At 47.7% G+C, this 17,715-nt stretch overlaps 4 protein-coding genes across 4 annotated transcripts; 2 read left to right on the forward strand and 2 right to left on the reverse strand.

Moving 5' to 3' along the window:
- Positions 1 to 10,745: 10,745 nt before the first annotated feature.
- Positions 10,746 to 12,973, forward strand: MYCGRDRAFT_111295 (uncharacterized protein; the record flags this gene model as incomplete). Its single annotated transcript, XM_003848354.1, has 2 exons — positions 10,746 to 11,150; positions 11,382 to 12,973. The coding sequence occupies 2 exons, from the start codon at positions 10,826 to 10,828 to the stop codon at positions 12,971 to 12,973; spliced, it is 1,917 nt and encodes a 638-aa protein (XP_003848402.1).
- A 345-nt stretch (positions 12,974 to 13,318) lies between these two features.
- On the reverse strand, positions 13,319 to 14,891 carry MYCGRDRAFT_76956 (uncharacterized protein; the record flags this gene model as incomplete). The annotated part of the gene is made up of 2 exons (XM_003848526.1): positions 13,319 to 13,636; positions 13,676 to 14,891. The coding sequence occupies 2 exons, from the start codon at positions 14,879 to 14,881 to the stop codon at positions 13,319 to 13,321; spliced, it is 1,524 nt and encodes a 507-aa protein (XP_003848574.1).
- Positions 14,892 to 15,189: 298 nt separating this feature from the next.
- On the forward strand, positions 15,190 to 16,422 carry MYCGRDRAFT_111297 (uncharacterized protein; the record flags this gene model as incomplete). Its single annotated transcript, XM_003848355.1, has 4 exons — positions 15,190 to 15,243; positions 15,293 to 15,522; positions 15,577 to 16,319; positions 16,408 to 16,422. 4 exons carry the CDS (start codon positions 15,221 to 15,223, stop codon positions 16,420 to 16,422), a joined length of 1,011 nt encoding a protein of 336 aa, XP_003848403.1.
- Positions 16,423 to 16,437: 15 nt separating this feature from the next.
- MYCGRDRAFT_106161 (uncharacterized protein) lies at positions 16,438 to 17,444 on the reverse strand (the record flags this gene model as incomplete). Its single annotated transcript, XM_003848525.1, has 1 exon — positions 16,438 to 17,444. A coding segment is annotated over one exon (893 nt), but the record flags the coding sequence as incomplete, so codon positions are not given.
- Positions 17,445 to 17,715: the final 271 nt, after the last annotated feature.

A 17,715-nucleotide genomic window follows, 5' to 3' on the forward strand; every position in this document is an offset into this window, starting at 1 on the left:
GTGTCCGTCCGCTCTACAGCGGAAGTAGAGTCTCTCCTGTCGGCGTCGCTCTCTTTCTACGTCGTCGACCTACTTTGCCCTCTACTTCCTTCTAGCGTTACTATTCCGACTTCCTTAGCTTCTTAAGCGATTCCTGCTCGTCTAGGCCGGGGTTATAACAGTATCTCTATCGGCGTCTACCCGTGCTCTTAAGGTGCTCCTACCCTAAGGGCGCGCGGTTACCGGTATAGAAGAAACGGTGTCCTTGTTCTTCTCTTTCTACTTTTTATTAGCAGCCTTAAACTAGTTAGTAGCCTCTAGATTAGTTATTACCCGCTCGACCTCCTCCGCATAATCGTTGTAGTCCTTAATGTTTGCGATAGAGGTAGTATATGTCTTTGCGGGGTTCGAAAAGGTGTGTTTTAGGTATCTAATCTAGACCTTGTCTTTCTAGCTCGCTCCGCCGGCACTAAGCAGGAGATCGTTAAATCTTAGCTAGTAGTCGTGCTATAGCTAACTAAGTTTATGCTAGAGGTTTATAAGCTCTTCTAGTGCGTTTAAGGCCTCTCTGCTGTCGCCGAAGACCTCTTCGAGTCGCGTAAAGAAAGCATCGGGGTCCTATGCTTCGTTCGCTCCTCCCGACTCCTAGAAGTAACGTATACGAGATCTCTCCTTATAAGGGAGGGTGTCGTAGATAGCGTCCTAGTAGTACGGGTCGGGGAGCGTTAGTTTAAGGCCGGCACGCACTCGAAAGGAGCTTCTTAGCTATAGCAGATAGTCTCGGAAAGTACTTAACTTCCTGTCCTAGGCTGCCGGCTTCTAATCCTTAGGGCCCGAGGGTTTTAAGTCGTCGCCCGCGGCCGGTCGACCGGAGATCGCCTAAGTTAGTGCTCGAATTAGGTCGTTTATAGAAGGGGCCGCTAGATCCACTAGGGCTCCTCTAGTCTCGGCTGCCGGCTACGGCGTATTCCGCTCGGCTTCCGCCCGATTAATAGCGTTCCGCTAATGTTCTAGCTCTACCTACATTGCATTTTAACGTATATGCAGTTGCTAGAGGAACGTTTGTAGATCGGGTGCACTCGGCTCCTCCGGATTAACATTACCGGATCCCGAAGGATTTACGCTGTTATCCGTTATGTCGTTTATAGCAGGAGTTGTATCGAGTAGATCGAACTTAATGTTACGGGTAAACAATATATACACGAGAGTTTAGAGTCTGTGTTGGATACAGTAAGTTCGATAAGGAAGCAGCCCAGAACCTCGCGGTAAGCGCAGAAAAGGATGTGGGCTGCCAAGACAAAGCACGGGGTTGCGCCACGTGTCATAGAAAGGGCGCCAGTCCCTCACATAATTACTTTGTTAACCTCTCCCTACGCTTCCTTTAGAGCAGTTTTTAGGCAGTCGGTATACTCTTCTACGTCGAATCGAGCGTCGTATCTAAACGGGACTATAATGCACCTATGCTTCTTATATTTGCCTAAGACGCGTCCGCTACTATAGTGCGTTACAACCTCGGGGACATTCTCTATACTTATAAAGAGTAATATGTCGGAGATCTTTATTTAAGCGTCTCCTAAGCTAGGAAGACGCTCCGTCTCTTCGTCCTCCTTACTCTCCTTACGGTCCGGCGTCGCTTCCTTCATATACTTCGTAGCTAGACTGTTCGTAGCTAGACTATACTTGTTATAATTGCTATAAAGCAGGCAGTTAGTACAGGTACCTAAGAAGAGGAACTCTCTATCCCTAGCCCTCTCCTATATAGGGTGTAGCTAGACGATATAGTCGTTTGCGAATTTATTCGGATTGTTAGCTAGGCCGCACTTCGTACAAGTCTTAGTAGCCGACATAATAGCACTACCTATCTAGAAAGTAGCTAGAATAGCTACTAGCTTCGTAGCGGAGGTGCTAGGCATAAAGGTACGTATCTAATTGCCGAAGCGCCTTAGAATCTCCTTACTAGATATAAGCGCGTATAGACTAGTTCGGGAATCGTCTACTAGTTCTATAATGCTAGAATACATGCGCCCTTAACGCCCTACGCGCTTATTTACGTCCCTAATTACCGAGCCGGATTTCTAACATACTACGTAGTAAAGCCCTTAAACGAACTTAACGATGTTGCCCTTGTAGAGTATAACTTTTGCCTAGCTGTACTATTCCGTCTAAAACTACTCGGCGTATATATCGTACATATCTTAACCCTCCGCCGAGATGCCCTAGTCGGCTAGCTTCTTCTATACGCTAGGTGCTATAGTAAAACTATTTACGTATTAGTAAATCTCTGTCTTTGTAGGCGTAGCGAAACTTACGCTTAAATATAGTCTACTAACGAGATTCTCCGTCTATCGAAAGCGCAAGGTAGTTAGCAAGGATAGATAAGTAGTATAACGAGTAGTATAGTAAAGGATAGATAAAGTAATAGTTAATAGAGGGATAGAAGGGCAATCGGATAGTATAAGAAGATTAATAAAGAAGGAAGGAAGTTTAGTAACTAAAGTCGGGTAGAAGTAGGCGTCTTACTACCTCTGCGAGCTATATAATTAACGTCGTCGACGTAGTACGTACATAGGTACATAACTAATCTACGTCTCGTAAAGGGCGTCTATACGTAAATTAGTCGTACTAATGCCTAAAAGGGCGGTTAGTAAGTGCCTAAATATAATGTTAAGGGCGTCTAACGTATATATATACGAGGCAGGTAATAGCATAGCTGTTAGTAAGTAAGGTTAGTCGCTATTAAAGTGAACATTACCTACCTCGTCTTCGCTGTTAGGATCCTAAGGCGTCCTTATTAGTCTAGGAGTAATGTCTATCGCTACTATACGGCGGAGGTAAGGATCCGTTATTAGGTCCGGTAGTTCTATGTTTACCGGGATTAGATCTTAGTCTGCCTATATAATCTAAGAGTCCTTTACAACTACATTCTTATTAAACCTCTCTAGTCGACTGCTACCCTTTACGTTAGTTACTAGGTTCTTAACACCTATAGTATATAAGTCTATAGCGTAAAAAGGGAGGACTATATTCGCATCTAGATCGACTGCCTTCGTCGGCAGTGTTTCCTAGTAACAAATCGTTGCGACTACATATATCTCCTCGACTAACTTTAGTAAGGTATGCTTAGTATTCGTTACCTTCCCGAACCTAGCCTTAATAACCTCTCGTAGGTAGCCGGTATAGGTTGCTAAAAGCGCGGCTTCTTCTAGTTAGTTCTCGACGTCGAACGTACTATTACGCCGGCTAGCTATTAATATCTTTAGATACCGGTTAAGAAACTTATTCGCCCTGTCGATCTCGAACTAACTATCGTCTACACTAGCTATGTTTACTAGTCCGTTAGCTAGCATAGCCCGCTGTAGTATCGGATAAGACGTCTCGGTGTCCGTTAACTACTTTATCTATAGCATAATAAATGCGTAATTCTTGTGTAATCTAGCGTAGAAGATTAAGATACATCGGTTAATTACCCGGCGGAGTAGTCCGATATCTGTATACTTTACGGCTCGCGATAGTATCTAATACGTCTCGACGATATAAAGGAATCGGATATAATTCCTACGCTCTTCGTTGCCGTCGGCTATAGCAGCAGCCTTATTAGTCGTACTAGCCTTCTTCGACTAATACCTCTTTAATAAATACGAGTTCTTTGCCTTAATAGTGTCTCCCTCTAGGTAGTCCGCATCTAACGAGCGGGCCTTATGCGAGAAGGCCTTCTCGTAGACCTTATCTATTAGACTAGTAAACCCTTAGCGAGTAAGTACGCGAATGTAGGTCGATATCGCTGTCCGACTATATATAACTAACTTAAGCTCTTTATATACAAATGCGAGTATTCTAGTATTAAAACTGTCTAAGGTTAGACGCTCTAGGTAGCTATAGGGTGCATAGAATAAGGGGCATATCTTCCTTTCTATTAGTCCTCGATAGACTATTAATAAAGATTTAGTAGTATAGCCTTCCTGCCTATTAAAGTTATTCTTAATTGCCTAGATAAAGTATATCTTTAGGTAGAATAAACCTAGCAACGGTAGTACCTATTGCATCTTGTCGAATACGTTATCGTTCTCTCGAGCCTCCTTAAGGTATATTCGGATATTCTTTACCGACAACTAGTCGCTATATATTAGGAAGATAATATTCGTCCGATTGTATATATAGTGTTCTAGCTTCTCTCTTAGCGACCGCGTTTATAGAATGTATAGTACTATACCCGGCGACTATCTAAGCGCCCTTAGGGGTCCGCTAGGTGTACTATAACTACGTAGGGCCGACGAATCGCGTCTGCCGTATAGAAAACTACTACTCGTTGCCGCGGATAGCTATTAAGAAGTCGTAAGGGTGCTCTAGGCGGACGTAGAAGTCGACTATATCGCCGGATATAGTAGTTAGGAGGTTATAGGCGTGCTTTAGGATAGCTAAAAAGTAGACTAGGTTGCTAGATATTGCTATTAGGATAGCTAAAAAGTAGACTAGGTTGCCGGATATTACTGCTAGGATAGCTAGAAAGTCGACTAGGTTGCTAGATACTACTGTTAGGATAGCTAGAAAGTAGACTAAGTTACTAGATACTACTGTTAGGATAGCTAGAAAGTAGACTAGGTTGCCGGATACTACTGTTAGGATAGTTAAACAGTAGACTAGGTCGCTAGGTATAACTAATAGGGTTGCTAGGAGTATTTAATAGGATAACCTTCTATATCTTAGGTAGCATCGCTATTAGCGGTAGGATAAGGATTCCGGTAGTAGATTTGCTAGCTGCTAGTAGCGCCTTAGTAGTTATAAATAGTATCCCCTCTAGCCCTCGAGGATTATGCGTCTTAATGCCGTAAGAACTCGTTATATATATCTCTATATCTAAGTTAGCGCTCGAGAATGTGCTCGATTACGGTATATATGCCTTTAGTCGTACCCTCGTATTCGAATATAAGATTTAGTATATACGTTACGCTTTTCTACTTCTCTAGCCGGTCGATTATAGGAAATGTAGGGAAGCTAGCGACATTATCCTAGTCGATCTTGCTCTTTCTATGCTTATTATATATAGCGGTCTCCCTACTAGTGCCCGGGTTAGTACTAGACACTCCTGTTCGATTACCGCGACGTAGAGGATCGTTATCGGCAGTAGTATTGACACCTAAATAATACGCGACTATATTAGGATACAATCTAATAATAGCCGAGGCAATAAGGCTATATAAGATTTGTTTCTAGATAGCGTCGTATCGATTGCCGTCTCCTTCGAGTACGTCTACGAGCTAAAGAGGCTTGTCCTTACGAAAATACTCCCGCTTTAGACTAGTCTATAGTACCTCGATGCTTTTAAGCACTATACTAGTCGTAACATGCTTTAGTTTATCCTTACGGTTATGCCTATGCTCCCCGGTTTTGTAGTAGATGTCTAGGTTATCGTAGACACTATATATGTAGCAATCTCGTCTAAAGCCGGTAATACGGTCCTTCGCTAGGGAGTATAGTTGTCGATTATAGCGGTATATGCTTTTCGGTAACGCGTAGATACCTATTCCGGACAGCACTGCAATTACCCGCCGCTTTACGCCCTAGCTCTAAAGATATAATCCTAGCTAGTTCGGGAACTAACTGTAGTATCGCGGATACTATGTCCGTCCGAGTAAGCTAGCAACTAGACCTACGCGCCTAAGTATGTAATTAGCTAGGATAGCCTTCCGTAGTAGACCTAATATCCTCTTAAAGAGTGCCTGTATTAACGGTACGCACTCTCCTATTAACTAAACCGCATCCTTATAATCTAGATCTTCCGCGGGCATCTTTTAGTCCTACTGCCCGAACTCCTAAAAACGTAAGTATATGTCCGTATATATACCGGACCTCCTTACCTAGCGCCCCCGCAATATCTCTAGTTCGTTATATACTGCTTCCGTGTTTATCTACTTACCGGGAGGTATATGCTTAGATACTCTTATATATATCTAATCTTTCTATAATAGACTAGCTAACCTCTTAGTTCTAGTAGCTGCCGTCTCTGCCTAATTAGACGACGAGGCGCCCTTCTTATATAAGATATATAGCTCTACAAAGGTCCCGAATATTATCCCTAACTCCTTTATTTAGGCTAGTAGGAGGTCTACCTTCTCTCTCTTTATCTTGCCTTCGCTATAACGATTTCTCGGTCTCCGGATACTAGTATCCCGACTCTTGCTCGATCTAGACCCGCTAGTATTCGACGTCGACTAGGAGGGCGTTCGGACTAGAGGCGCCGGCTTAGGTAATTTGCGTTTACGCTGCGGACGCCCCCTTCGGGCAGCTTAAGTTAAGGCTTCTATAACTGTAGATATATGTATAAGGACAATATACTAGTAGAGAGAGATAACGAGGCGATATTAAGGGCTCGAGCAGGGCTATTATTATAATACGCTAAAATCTAAAATCCTTAGCAAAACAGTCTATATCTTTAACTAGTTAACCTCTTTATAGACACTATCGACACCTAAACCCTACTAACTAAACCGATGCTTCTAGGGCACTATGTTCGCTACCTACGTCCGACCGCGCGACGTTATTACGATTATCGGTTTAGGCGATACTATAGCCGGCACCGGAGAAGCTAACTAACGTCTAGCTAGCCGAATCTAGTTCGGATTTAACATAGTGCTAAAACGATAGCCGTCCGAACAAACTCTATTATTAGATGCTTTAGGCGTAGCCTTTCGATAGCTAGTAGAAACTCCGGAATGCGCTCTAGGCGGCGGGGTAGGACAGCGGACAGAAGAGCTAGGCGCGCGATTAGGAAGGAGGACGGCTCTACTAGATTGCGCCTATATAACCTTTAGCCTTTTAAGGATAGGCGTAGGCGGCTTACCGACTAGAGGGCTAGGCTCTCGTACCGGACCGGCGTAAGGACTATAGATAGACTAAGCGGCAAGCTTATAGTCTAGCTTACTAGTAGCCCTTATATCGTCCGAAGCGGACCTAGGAGATCGCTTAGGACTTGTAGAGAGTTCGAGACTTAGATAGCGCTTCTACGTACAAATATAATATGCCCCGACGCGTTCCTAACTCTCTTATAATTCCTAGGCCTCGACCGATTACGCTAGCTTAAGTAACACCGACAGCTTCGAAACTAGTATAGTTATAAGCTTAAAAGACGGTCGGAAGTCTATAGCAGAATAGGCTAGCTCGACCTAGCGAGCTATTACGTCTCCCTTCGCATTAGGCAAGCCGAATATAGAAGTAAGATACGCGATTACCGTCTAAGGTAGAAGAGAACCGGGTATACTAGGGAACAGTGCCTTTTTGTAATACAATTTAGCTACGCCAAGCTCCTATTTGTTTAGACCCTTGCGGATTATCTTCTCGTATAGGCGTCTAGTATAGGTAGCATCTAGGTCCGCCGAAGACGGAATCTATTTAGAAAAGCAGTCGGCAGGCAATATTATATCCTAGTCGTAGATATCGTAGTAGTTCTTGCGGATACGCCCTTTAGGCAGTAGCTCTACGAAGGGCTTTAAAGCAGCGACGCGACAATAGTCGACCGGACTATCTATATCACGTCTAGCGTTTATAAACTCCTATACGGAATAGTTTATATTGTCGCGCTTCTGCTAAGGACCTAGTTTCGCCTTCGGCTTCTTACGTACCGCTAATAGTTGTAAGGGTCTGAACCGAAGTTGCTCACAAAGGGCCAGATCCGAATGTATGAAATTCTAAAGCTACCGAAAAGAAGATCTATCTAGAACAACGGAACGTCGAGTATAAGCTGTGTGTGCGCGTAGCGTCGCTTGGCGCATACATGGCCTTCTAGTCGGCCGAAAGGAAGCTTGTTCCCGATTCGGCCTAGTGGATTTCTGAACCGGCGTTCGTCCGTTGGGCGTTGGCCTAGGCATCGGCACAGCCGATGCAGCCTCAGGCACCAGCCTCTGACAATAGTAGTCCGATAGGCGCCGGCTCGTTAGCATCTAATCTAGCGTTAGACAGCGCATCGGCGAGATTACTAGCCTCTTTCTCCTACTCCGAGTTTAAGAATCTGTCCGGGACTATACGAGTCTAGTTTAGTTAGGCCGGCGACCGGGGGCCTACGATCTATTAGTCGTAAAGGAAGGTAAAAGTTCCGGTGCCCTACCGCTTACTATTATATATAGCGCGCCCGGCTCGCTATATAATAATCCGTATGCTAGCGTTCTGTAGAAGGCGGTATTAAACGACCTGTTTAATATTAGGTAGGTCGACGCTTAGACTAAGAGCCTTAGTCGCGAACAGGATCCGGATCTTCGAGTCTAGTTTCTGGAACTCCTTAATTATATTCGCCTACGTTTGCCTAGCCGTCCTACTATAGTAGGTTCTTACTATAGTATAGATCTAGTTAATCGTTAGGCTTCTAGAGAATTAGGTATGTAGGTAGGACCGGAGGCTAGACGCCGTAGTATAGATACCCGAGCGACTATCGATAAATACTACTATTTTCTTAATCGACTAGGGATTCGGCACGCTATTAGCTCCGGTAAGGCAATCGGTTAGATATCGAAGCGTCTTATAGTTCCCGAGCATACTATCTAGAATAGCGTAATATTATATAGATATCTTAGATTAGTTAATCAAATCCTATACAACAACCGTATCGTCGTAAAAGCCGGAGGCTGTCTAATACTTAACGAAGGTGTCCGGCTCGAGAGTCGCTAAACAACTAAAGAAGCGAATATAATTAGTTAAGGTAGACTGAAGATTCTTTAGACAGGCATATTCTTTCCGAAATCCTCTACCCTCTATCCCCTATTAGTAAACTAGGTAGAACTCGTCTAATATAAAGAGGCCGAGCCTTTGCCTTACCGCCGGTTTAACTATTAGTTTTATAAACTACGACTATATCGCTATCTTAGGAGATAATATTAGGTAGGTACACTTCCCGGAATATAGCAGCTTCTACTACTAGTCGGTAAGCTCCGCCTTAGTATTTAAGTTTAATACTAACGGTTTTCCCTTTAGACACTCGATCTTCTCGAGCTGTTCCTTACTAATCTAATTAAGTAGAAGTACTAAGATCGATATCTTCTTCCGTATTAGCGCCTATAACTAATATGCTAGACTCTTACCTACCGAGGTAGCCGTAATCTAGACTAGGTCTTTCTTCTCGAAGAGTAGGTACCGCAGTATACAGACTTGTGACTTTCGGGTATAATACAGATATATTAGACAGACCGCGCGCTTAGTTATGTCTACCTACTCCGCTATACTTATAGCTTGTTGTCCGTCTAGAAGTACGGGCGTTTTAACGGTATAGTTAATCTAGCGGCACACCTTATTAAATGCGCGGCGGCGCGCTATTGCAACTAGCTAGTCTAGCATATTAGTAGGCAGAGAAATAGAAGGTATATAGCATTTATTAGGGGCCCCGACCTAAGCGGCTTCGACTACGTCTATATTATAGGTATTCCTCTACGCTAACTAGAATACCCGCTTTAGTAGCCGCCTAACTAACATGTTGTCTTCTTTAACCGGAATCTCTTCGGTTAGTGCTAATACTATCTTCTCTAGCTATCCTTCCCGCTAAATAAAATGCACTTTTATACTACCCCTATACAAAATCGTTAAAAGGGCAATATCTAATACTAATAGTTCTATAGGGTTTTGTAGACTACCCTAGAGGTCCTCGCTATTATCGAAGTTACTTAGGACGTTAGACAGACTATTACTGTCGTCGTCGTCGTCGTCGTCGACTACCCGAATACGCTTAGGCACGCTAGTAAAAGTAGTAATTTCTATATACGAAAACGACTCGTCCGATCGATCCTCCTTATTAGTCGCCTTATCTAACGCATTGCTAACTTATCTAGACTCGCTAGCGCTAAAGCTGCTCGAGGTACTTGTCGCGAAAGATCGGGTTAGGTTAGAATTTAACCTAGAAAGACGAGATTTATAGCGCGGCATCCTAAAATTGGCTTTAGTTAAGTTAGGGAGCGGACGGCTAGCTATCTAATAGACAAATTTTAGTTAGCATTAGACAAAAACTAAAGGAGGAGTAGGCATTGCCGTCTTGCTATATAAACGCGTTGGTTAGACTAAAGATACGCGAAAGCCTACTCTTCGTTCGTCTAACGCGTTAGGTTAAAACAAATAGTAGGAGGTTGTAGAGCACGTTAATCTATATTAGATAACTAAGCCGGATTTTTAGATTTTATACCTAGTAATGCTGTCGTCGCCGTTAGTCGTACAGACGCGTTTAGGTGCTAACACTCTATGTTAGTGTAATTTACATATAAAGCTAACACTCTATTACTAAAAAACACTAGTTAGGCCCTCAGACTACCTACAGTAGGGCCAGGTGCTTGCACCTGATTAGCCTAATACGCGAGGTGGTCTGAGCGTCTGAGACTAGCATCTATACTTTCCCTACCTCTTAGATTTCACACTGACCATTCTTCCGACGGTTATTGTCTGTCGACTTGTGACTGTAAGTAAACACTAGAAGGCATGATTCGTTGGGAAGGAGTCAAGGAGGGATGTTGGTACCGCCGCCGAATCTGGATCAGTAGTCATCATCGTCTACCATAGGTACATATTGCAAAGTGCCAAGGCGTCCACACTCTACCTCTCGGTTTTCGCAGTGGCCGTTCTTTGGATGGTCACCAACTTCCGACCTGTAAGTGAACACGAAAGACGCCGACATTCAAGACGCCGATATTTGAGACGCCGACGTCCTGGCGATCATCGTCAGGTGATCACTCCCGCCTGCGTCGAGCGGAAGGGCCGCGGTACATCCATTGGCGTGCCGCTACGACTAACCAATGAGCAGATATCAACCTCTCTCTCTCCACCTCTCTCCTGCTCGAACTGCACACACCGAGCCACCTACCGGCCTGTCGAGCTCTTCAAAATGGATACGGCGAAGGAGAATGGGCAGCCGTCTGCCAGTGGACGTAATAAACGCAAACGAGAGGCAAAATCACCCTTGGCCGTCAAAAAGCAAAAACTCTTCGAATCGCGGCAGCACCTTCCAATATGGAGCCGAGCGAAAGATATACGAGCTGCTCTCAAGCAGCATAGTGTGCTTGTGCTTTCCGGAGAGACAGGCTCTGGCAAATCCACACAAGTGCCACAATTCTTGCTCGAATCGCCATGGTGCACTGGGAAGATTGCCGTTACTCAGCCTCGTCGAGTTGCCGCCATCAGTCTAGCTCGCCGAGTCGCTGAGGAAATGGGTTCGCCGCTGGGATCATCGAGTCCCGCAAGCAAAGTTGGTTACAGCGTGCGATTTGACGACAACACGAGCCCTGGCACGAAAATCAAGTTTTTGACTGAGGGAATGCTGCTGCAGGAGATGCTGCGAGACCCTACCATGAGTCAATACAGCTGCATTATCGTCGATGAAGTCCACGAGAGGAGTGTGGATGTCGATCTGATATTGGGCTTTCTCAAAAGTCTTCTGCTAGGTGGGAAGCGCAAAAAGCCGCTCAAAGTCGTCGTGATGTCTGCGACGGCGGATGTCGAGGGCATCTCGCAGTTCTTCTCTGCCCCAACGGCGAGAATCGAAGAGGACGAAGACCCTTCAGTAACCACACATGGCGCAAGTGCGGAAAACAAGGAAGAAGAGAAGACATCGGCGGCTACTGACGCTCCGGAAGGCGATGCTCAAGAGTTGCCAGTGTCGCAGTGCCATGTCGAAGGCCGCCAGTACCCGGTGAAATTACATTACCTCGACCAACCCACGCACGATGTCGTTGATTCTGCATTACAGCGCATCTTCCTGATACATTGCAAGGAGCCCATGCCCGGCGATATACTGGTTTTCTTGACGGGACAAGAAACCATACAAAACCTGGCGAAATTGGTCGAAGAGTTTGCAAAGAACCTCACGACCGACTTTCCGAAGATGCTGGTCCTCCCATTATTTGCAGCATTGCCGCAGACGGCTCAGCAGAGGATCTTCGAGCGAGCACCACCGAACACCAGAAAGGTTATTCTGTCTACCAATATCGCCGAAACCTCCGTCACCGTTCCAGGAGTGCGTTTTGTCATAGACACGGGCAAAGCCAAAATCAAGCAGTTCCGAAATCGACTCGGCCTCGAATCGCTCCTTATCAAACCCATCTCGCGCTCCTCCGCCGATCAACGCAAGGGTCGAGCCGGTCGAGAAGCCGCCGGCCAATGCTTCCGGCTCTTCACCGAAGATGGCTACAACTCGCTCGCGAAAGACACCAAACCCGAAATTCTACGCTGTGATCTCTCCGATGCCGTGCTCAAGATGAAAGCTCGCGGCGTTCGCGACGTCCTCGCCTTCCCCTTTCTCACACCACCCACTCGTGAAGCAATGGAAAAGTCCCTACTCCAGCTCCTCCAACTCGGCACCCTCCAACCCAGTAATGGCAAAATCAACGATCTCGGCAGGAAAGTCGCTCGTCTCCCTCTTACGCCATCTCTCGGCCGCATCATTCTCGAAGCCGCCAATCCATCCCGCGACTGCCTTCTCGAGGTCATCGACATCGTCGCCTGTCTCAGCGTGGAGAACATCTTCCTCCCGACCGATACGGAAGAAGCCCGCGAGAAAGCCAACGAAGCCCGCTCTCAACTCTTCCGCCGTCAAGGAGACCACCTCACTCTTCTTGCCGCCGTTCAAGGCTACGCATCCGAGAATTCCGACCGCAAGCGCTGGGCATCCAAACACCTCATCTCTCACCGCGCAATGCAAAGCGTCATGGACGTGCGCAAGCAACTCACTGCGCAGTGCAAGTCACATTTGAATTCAAAGCCTACAGTGCGGACATCAGTGGACGAAGAGACGCAAGAGAATATCCTCAAGTGTTTTCTGAAAGGTTACAGCTTTAACATTGCGAGACTGTGCCCGGATAAGAGCTACAAGACGTTTGTGGGAAATCAGACGGTCGCGATTCATCCTAGCAGTGTGTTGTTCGGAAGGAAGGTCGAGGCCATCATGTACAATGAGTTTGTTTTTACGAACAAGGCGTATGCGAGAGGCGTGAGTGCGATTCAGTTGAAGTGGTTGGATGATATTTTTCCTACATGAGAGGGCAGCTTGCAGCTCTTCGTTCTCTCTAGGGGTTACCTCGAAACTGTGCTAATGGGCTCGTTTCTGTCTATTTAGAAACGGATCGTTCCTCGGGGATAGTAGAATAGCTTTTGCGAACTTTTCCCCTCTCTGTGTCGTTTTCAATGCCAGTTAGCTCGAAGATATACATACAGCCTTGTCACATGTCGAAGAGATGAATAGAGTGATTTTCACGAGTCTCTCCCACTACAAAGTTGCCTTCCTAGCGAGTGTGTAGCTCTCGAACGTAATGCTTCATTATAATCATTCATTCGTAATCCGTTCTGTGATGCCTCCGAGGACACTCTGCCCACGCTTTGCCTTTCAATCCCATCTCAGGACTTCAGCTCTGGTCAGACCCGGCGCCCTGCCGTTGGCAGCATTGCTGTTCGCGGCAGCAGCAGGCTTTGGAGCACTGCACACTCCACATCGTCCAAAGTCTCCTGGGTTGATGTACTTGCCACCCTTGCACGCTTCACTCTTGCACCGCCAATGCCCTGGCACCAGTTTGGTGCGTAGGACGTTGGAACAGGCGATGCAAAGAGCTGAATCGGGTTCGTTCTCGAGGGAGCATATTGGGCAATTGAGAGTACTTAGTGTCGTTGCTGCATCGTTGCCAGGCCCTGTCGGCCGGGGAAGGCGCTCAGCTGTGGAGTCGTGTTCCGAGGGCTTGGAGGTGACTTTGTTGGCATGAACTTCGACGAGTGGTCCGAGTCGAGAGGCATTCGTGTGGTCGATCTCACGAGTCTTCGAAAGCCCTGATGCTTTCGGTTGCTCTTCACCCTCGCTTTCTGTCTCCGAGTCTTCGTATCCGGGCTGCCCAGGTGCTGGAGGCTTGACAGCTGGCGTTTTACCAGAGTCAGGTTTCGCTGGTCTGCTGGTCGATCCTTTGGCAAGCATTCTAAGCTCTGCCATTTCTCTTCCAGCGCCATCTTCGCCGTCCTCCTCACCACCGCAGACCCGGTAGAGATCATCACCCTCTTCGTTTTTGATCACCACAGCATCAGAGCCAGTCAAAGCGCCGTGCTCGTCCCAGTCCGACTCGGTCTCACTGTCTGATCCATCATCCAATTCCGGTGTCTCCTCTTTCTTTGCTTCGGCTTGAGCCTGTGCAATCCGCGCAAGTGCTGCATTGGCTGCGAGGTCTCTGCCACGCTTGCTCTTTGCCACCTTGGGCTTTCCCTGTCGTCTCTTGCCGCCGTTCATGGTCTCCAGTGCGCCTCTCAAGAGGTCGTCTTCGCCCACAGTGGAGCCCTCCCCGTGTTTGCCAAACTTCTTTGCAATGCGCCGCTGCTGGCGTTCCGCGTAGCTGACCTTCTCAGACTGATCACCGTCCTGAGCACCACGCTTCCGCTTGCGTCCCCTCTTTCGATATGTACCTCCACACAGATGCTCCGGAATCTGACTTGCATCTGGCAGATGATCGTGAGTAAATGCTCCACTGGTGAGATCACGCCCACGTCCCCAAATAGCCTCGCCAACGTATTTGTCCTTCCAAAGATCTTCCATCTGCTTCGCGTACTCATTACGCACTGCCCAAAACGCGCGGCTGTGATTCATCTGCTTGCAATGCGCCAGCTCGTGCATCATGACCATTTGCACAAACTTGAAGCTCAGCCAGTGGCCTTGCTTGTCCTTGAGCACGAGTTGTATCGTCTCGCCGCCATTGAAATTCCGTCCCAAGAACTCGGTGTTGTATTCGTACTCGTCTAGTCGTCTGACCTTGATCCCGTGCTTCTTCATGACAGGATAGCATTGTGCAGCGATGCGATTGAGGAAGTCCTCTGCGACGGCGTGGTCGGGATTCTGTCGGATTGGGACGATGAAGTCGATGTGTTCGTTTGGACGCTGATGGCGCTCATTGAGGCGCATGAATCCGGAGGCCATGGCGGCGAAGGCGTTCGTGTGGTCATGTCAGAGGAGAGGTGAAGCTTGCAGATTGAACTTGGAGACGGGCGACGCGAATCAAACACGGCAACCGCGACTTGTCACTTGATCGACGTCACTCTGCACAGCTGCCGCATGCTCCCGTCCAAATCGAATTCACGAAACATCCCTGCAAGCAGTGGGAATCCGGTTTATGACATCGGACGACCAGGGTGCGTATCGAGGAGGAAGCACAGTGGATCACAGTCCATTGGGGGGCATTATGTAGAAACACAATTGACGTCTTCTCATCGCTCCATGTTTTTTCTCAGTTGTCGACCTTCATTCAATTGAGCTATCATGTCTGCATTCAACACACCATGGTAAGCTTCTTCGCATGGGAGGATGAAGGCTTCTTTGACTCGTAGCCAGGTTCAACTCGCAAGATCGGAGCTTCTTCAACGTCTTGAACAAATCCAAGATCGCTCATGTTGTCCTCGCGGCAGAGACGGAAGATTTCGATGAGGAGACTGAGCAGCAGTGGAAAGACGAAGGCTTCCACGTGCAATACGTACCTCTGCTCAAAGGCGGTGATGACTTCATCAACCGCATCCATACGACCGGAGATACCTTTGGAGTATCAGAGCAATATGCCATCGTCGGTAAGCCATGACTAAGCCAGCCAGCTTGCATGACGTCCTCCTGACAGACATCAGCATACGGCGATGCCGCATCACTCGCTCTCGAAGCCCACACGAAGCCCAATCACCCCAAGCTCGTTGCCATAGTCGCCTACTACCCAACCACGATCCCGGCCGTGACCACCAAATTCCCCTTTTCAATCCAAGTTCTAGTACACCTCGCCGGCAACGAAGTCAACGTCTGGAAGCAAGGCGAAGTCCTCGGGATCCAAGGGAAGCGCAGAAGACTCCAAAAGCGCATCGATCCTGGAATCGGCTACGGTGAATGCCTGAAGCTTTCGTACAAAGCCTACACCTACACAGGTGTGCAGCCAGGTTTTGCTGAGCACGATCTCGACGAGTATGACCCGATCGCGGATGGGATCGCCTTTACTCGGAGTATTGCTTGCGTTCGGAAAGGATTCCGAGTTGACAATGACATCGAGGCCGTGCGGGACCACCATGCGAGGTACATGTACTCGGGCCAGACCGACCGAACGATGGCTCAGGTGCGATCTTACGGCCATGTCCTGCACACGCCTACCCTCGTTGGAGGCGTTGGAAGCGAAGATCTGGAATACTTTTACTCGGAGCTCTTCACGCCTATTCCAGCCAACAGCAACACGCAGATCCGGCTCCTGAGTCGCACAATTGGCACGGATCGAGTCGTGGACGAGCTATTCGTATCCCTCGCGCACTCAATCGAGATCGATTGGCTGCTTCCTGGTATTCCGCCGACGAATCGGAAGATCGAGATCGTGATTGTGTCAATCTTTCACGTCCGAGGAGACAAATTAGAGTCGGAGCATTTATATTGGGATCAGGCGAGTGTGCTCGTGCAGGCGGGTCTGCTGGACTCGAAGGCAGTGCCGGCAGCATTGAAGAAGAAAGGGGTCAAGCAGTTGCCGGTGGTGGGTGCTGAGGGTGCAAGGGCGATCAAGCGTGGCAGCAGTCGGATGGTCAACACGTTGATTCCAGATGAGTGAGTAGGTGCATCCTTGGCCGGCCCGTTCACTTGCTCGCGGAACCCATGTCTTCTACGGCATCCTCCCGGTCCCAAGAGTCGGTCTCCAGTTTTCGAACTCTGTCCAGGATGCTGTGAACACGCTGGCTGTTGACTCGTTTGGCTTCTTCTTGCAGATCCCATGTTTTCTGCAACACTTTCAACATCCACGGTTGAAGTGGAGTCTTCTTCGCCCTGCGATAGTCGTACAGTACGCAGTCTTCGATCAGTCGAGCGGCAGGTCGTTGATGTAGTTCCGACAAGATGATAACATGCATATCGAAATTGTCTGTTCCCTCTTCCGGCCGCGACGACAGTTTGTGGTAGATGGTGACATGATCAGGATATACCATGGGGAACTTGAACTCCGTCGTGATCTTCCTCAGCAGTAATCCCTCGCCTTTAGGAGTCATGAGATCCCTCCATTGCTCTGCGTGCTCGGGATCGATGTGTCGAGCATATTTCTGCGCCCAGCCAATACGCCCGCTCTCTGCATAGCGATTGTATACGACATTATTGACGTGACCCATTGAGTCCATCTCGCCCCAAATCACCTCCCTTCGGTACATGCTCAGCCTGGTCTTGTCTGTCAGGAAGCCCTCGCTGCCTGCGACAAGCTCTCTCCAATCTCGTGCTATCTCTTTCAGAATGTGTCCCGCATCATCCGTCTGGTCTGGCTTCAGGCCGAATGTGATACAGTGACCGATTCGCTGCTTGACATCGGACAGCCATCGTGGGCTCAAAGAAGCGGTCGCCGGTTTTGCGGAGCTCGCAGCTTTCGTGGTCGAATAACGTTGTTGTTCCAAGGAGCACACAAGAAGATTCCGCAGAGATGTCGCTGGATTCGGAGTCAGCCTCTGCCAGCGCGCGCCACGCCCTGCGCTCAAGCACATAGCCATGCCCACTGCGAGAAGTGTTCTTGTCGAGAGTTGTCCCCAATGCTGCATGGATTGACAAGGTTGACAGAGCTCCAAATCTTTTAGCCGCGGCCAATCATCCAAGCTCTCGATCCTTCAGAGCAATAGGGACGTCATGAATGTTTCTTCTCGCATGTCTCCTCCAACAACATTCAATTGTCTTGCCAATCAAACCTATACTGCATCCGATCTTCCATATAGGAAGTCCTTCGTTCGTAATCGTCCCCGACAAGCCGCACGATCCTCACGGAGTGG

Source organism: Zymoseptoria tritici, chromosome 11, assembly GCF_000219625.1.
Source record: "Zymoseptoria tritici IPO323 chromosome 11, whole genome shotgun sequence".
In the NCBI taxonomy this organism is placed as follows: Eukaryota; Fungi; Ascomycota; class Dothideomycetes; order Mycosphaerellales; family Mycosphaerellaceae; genus Zymoseptoria; species Zymoseptoria tritici.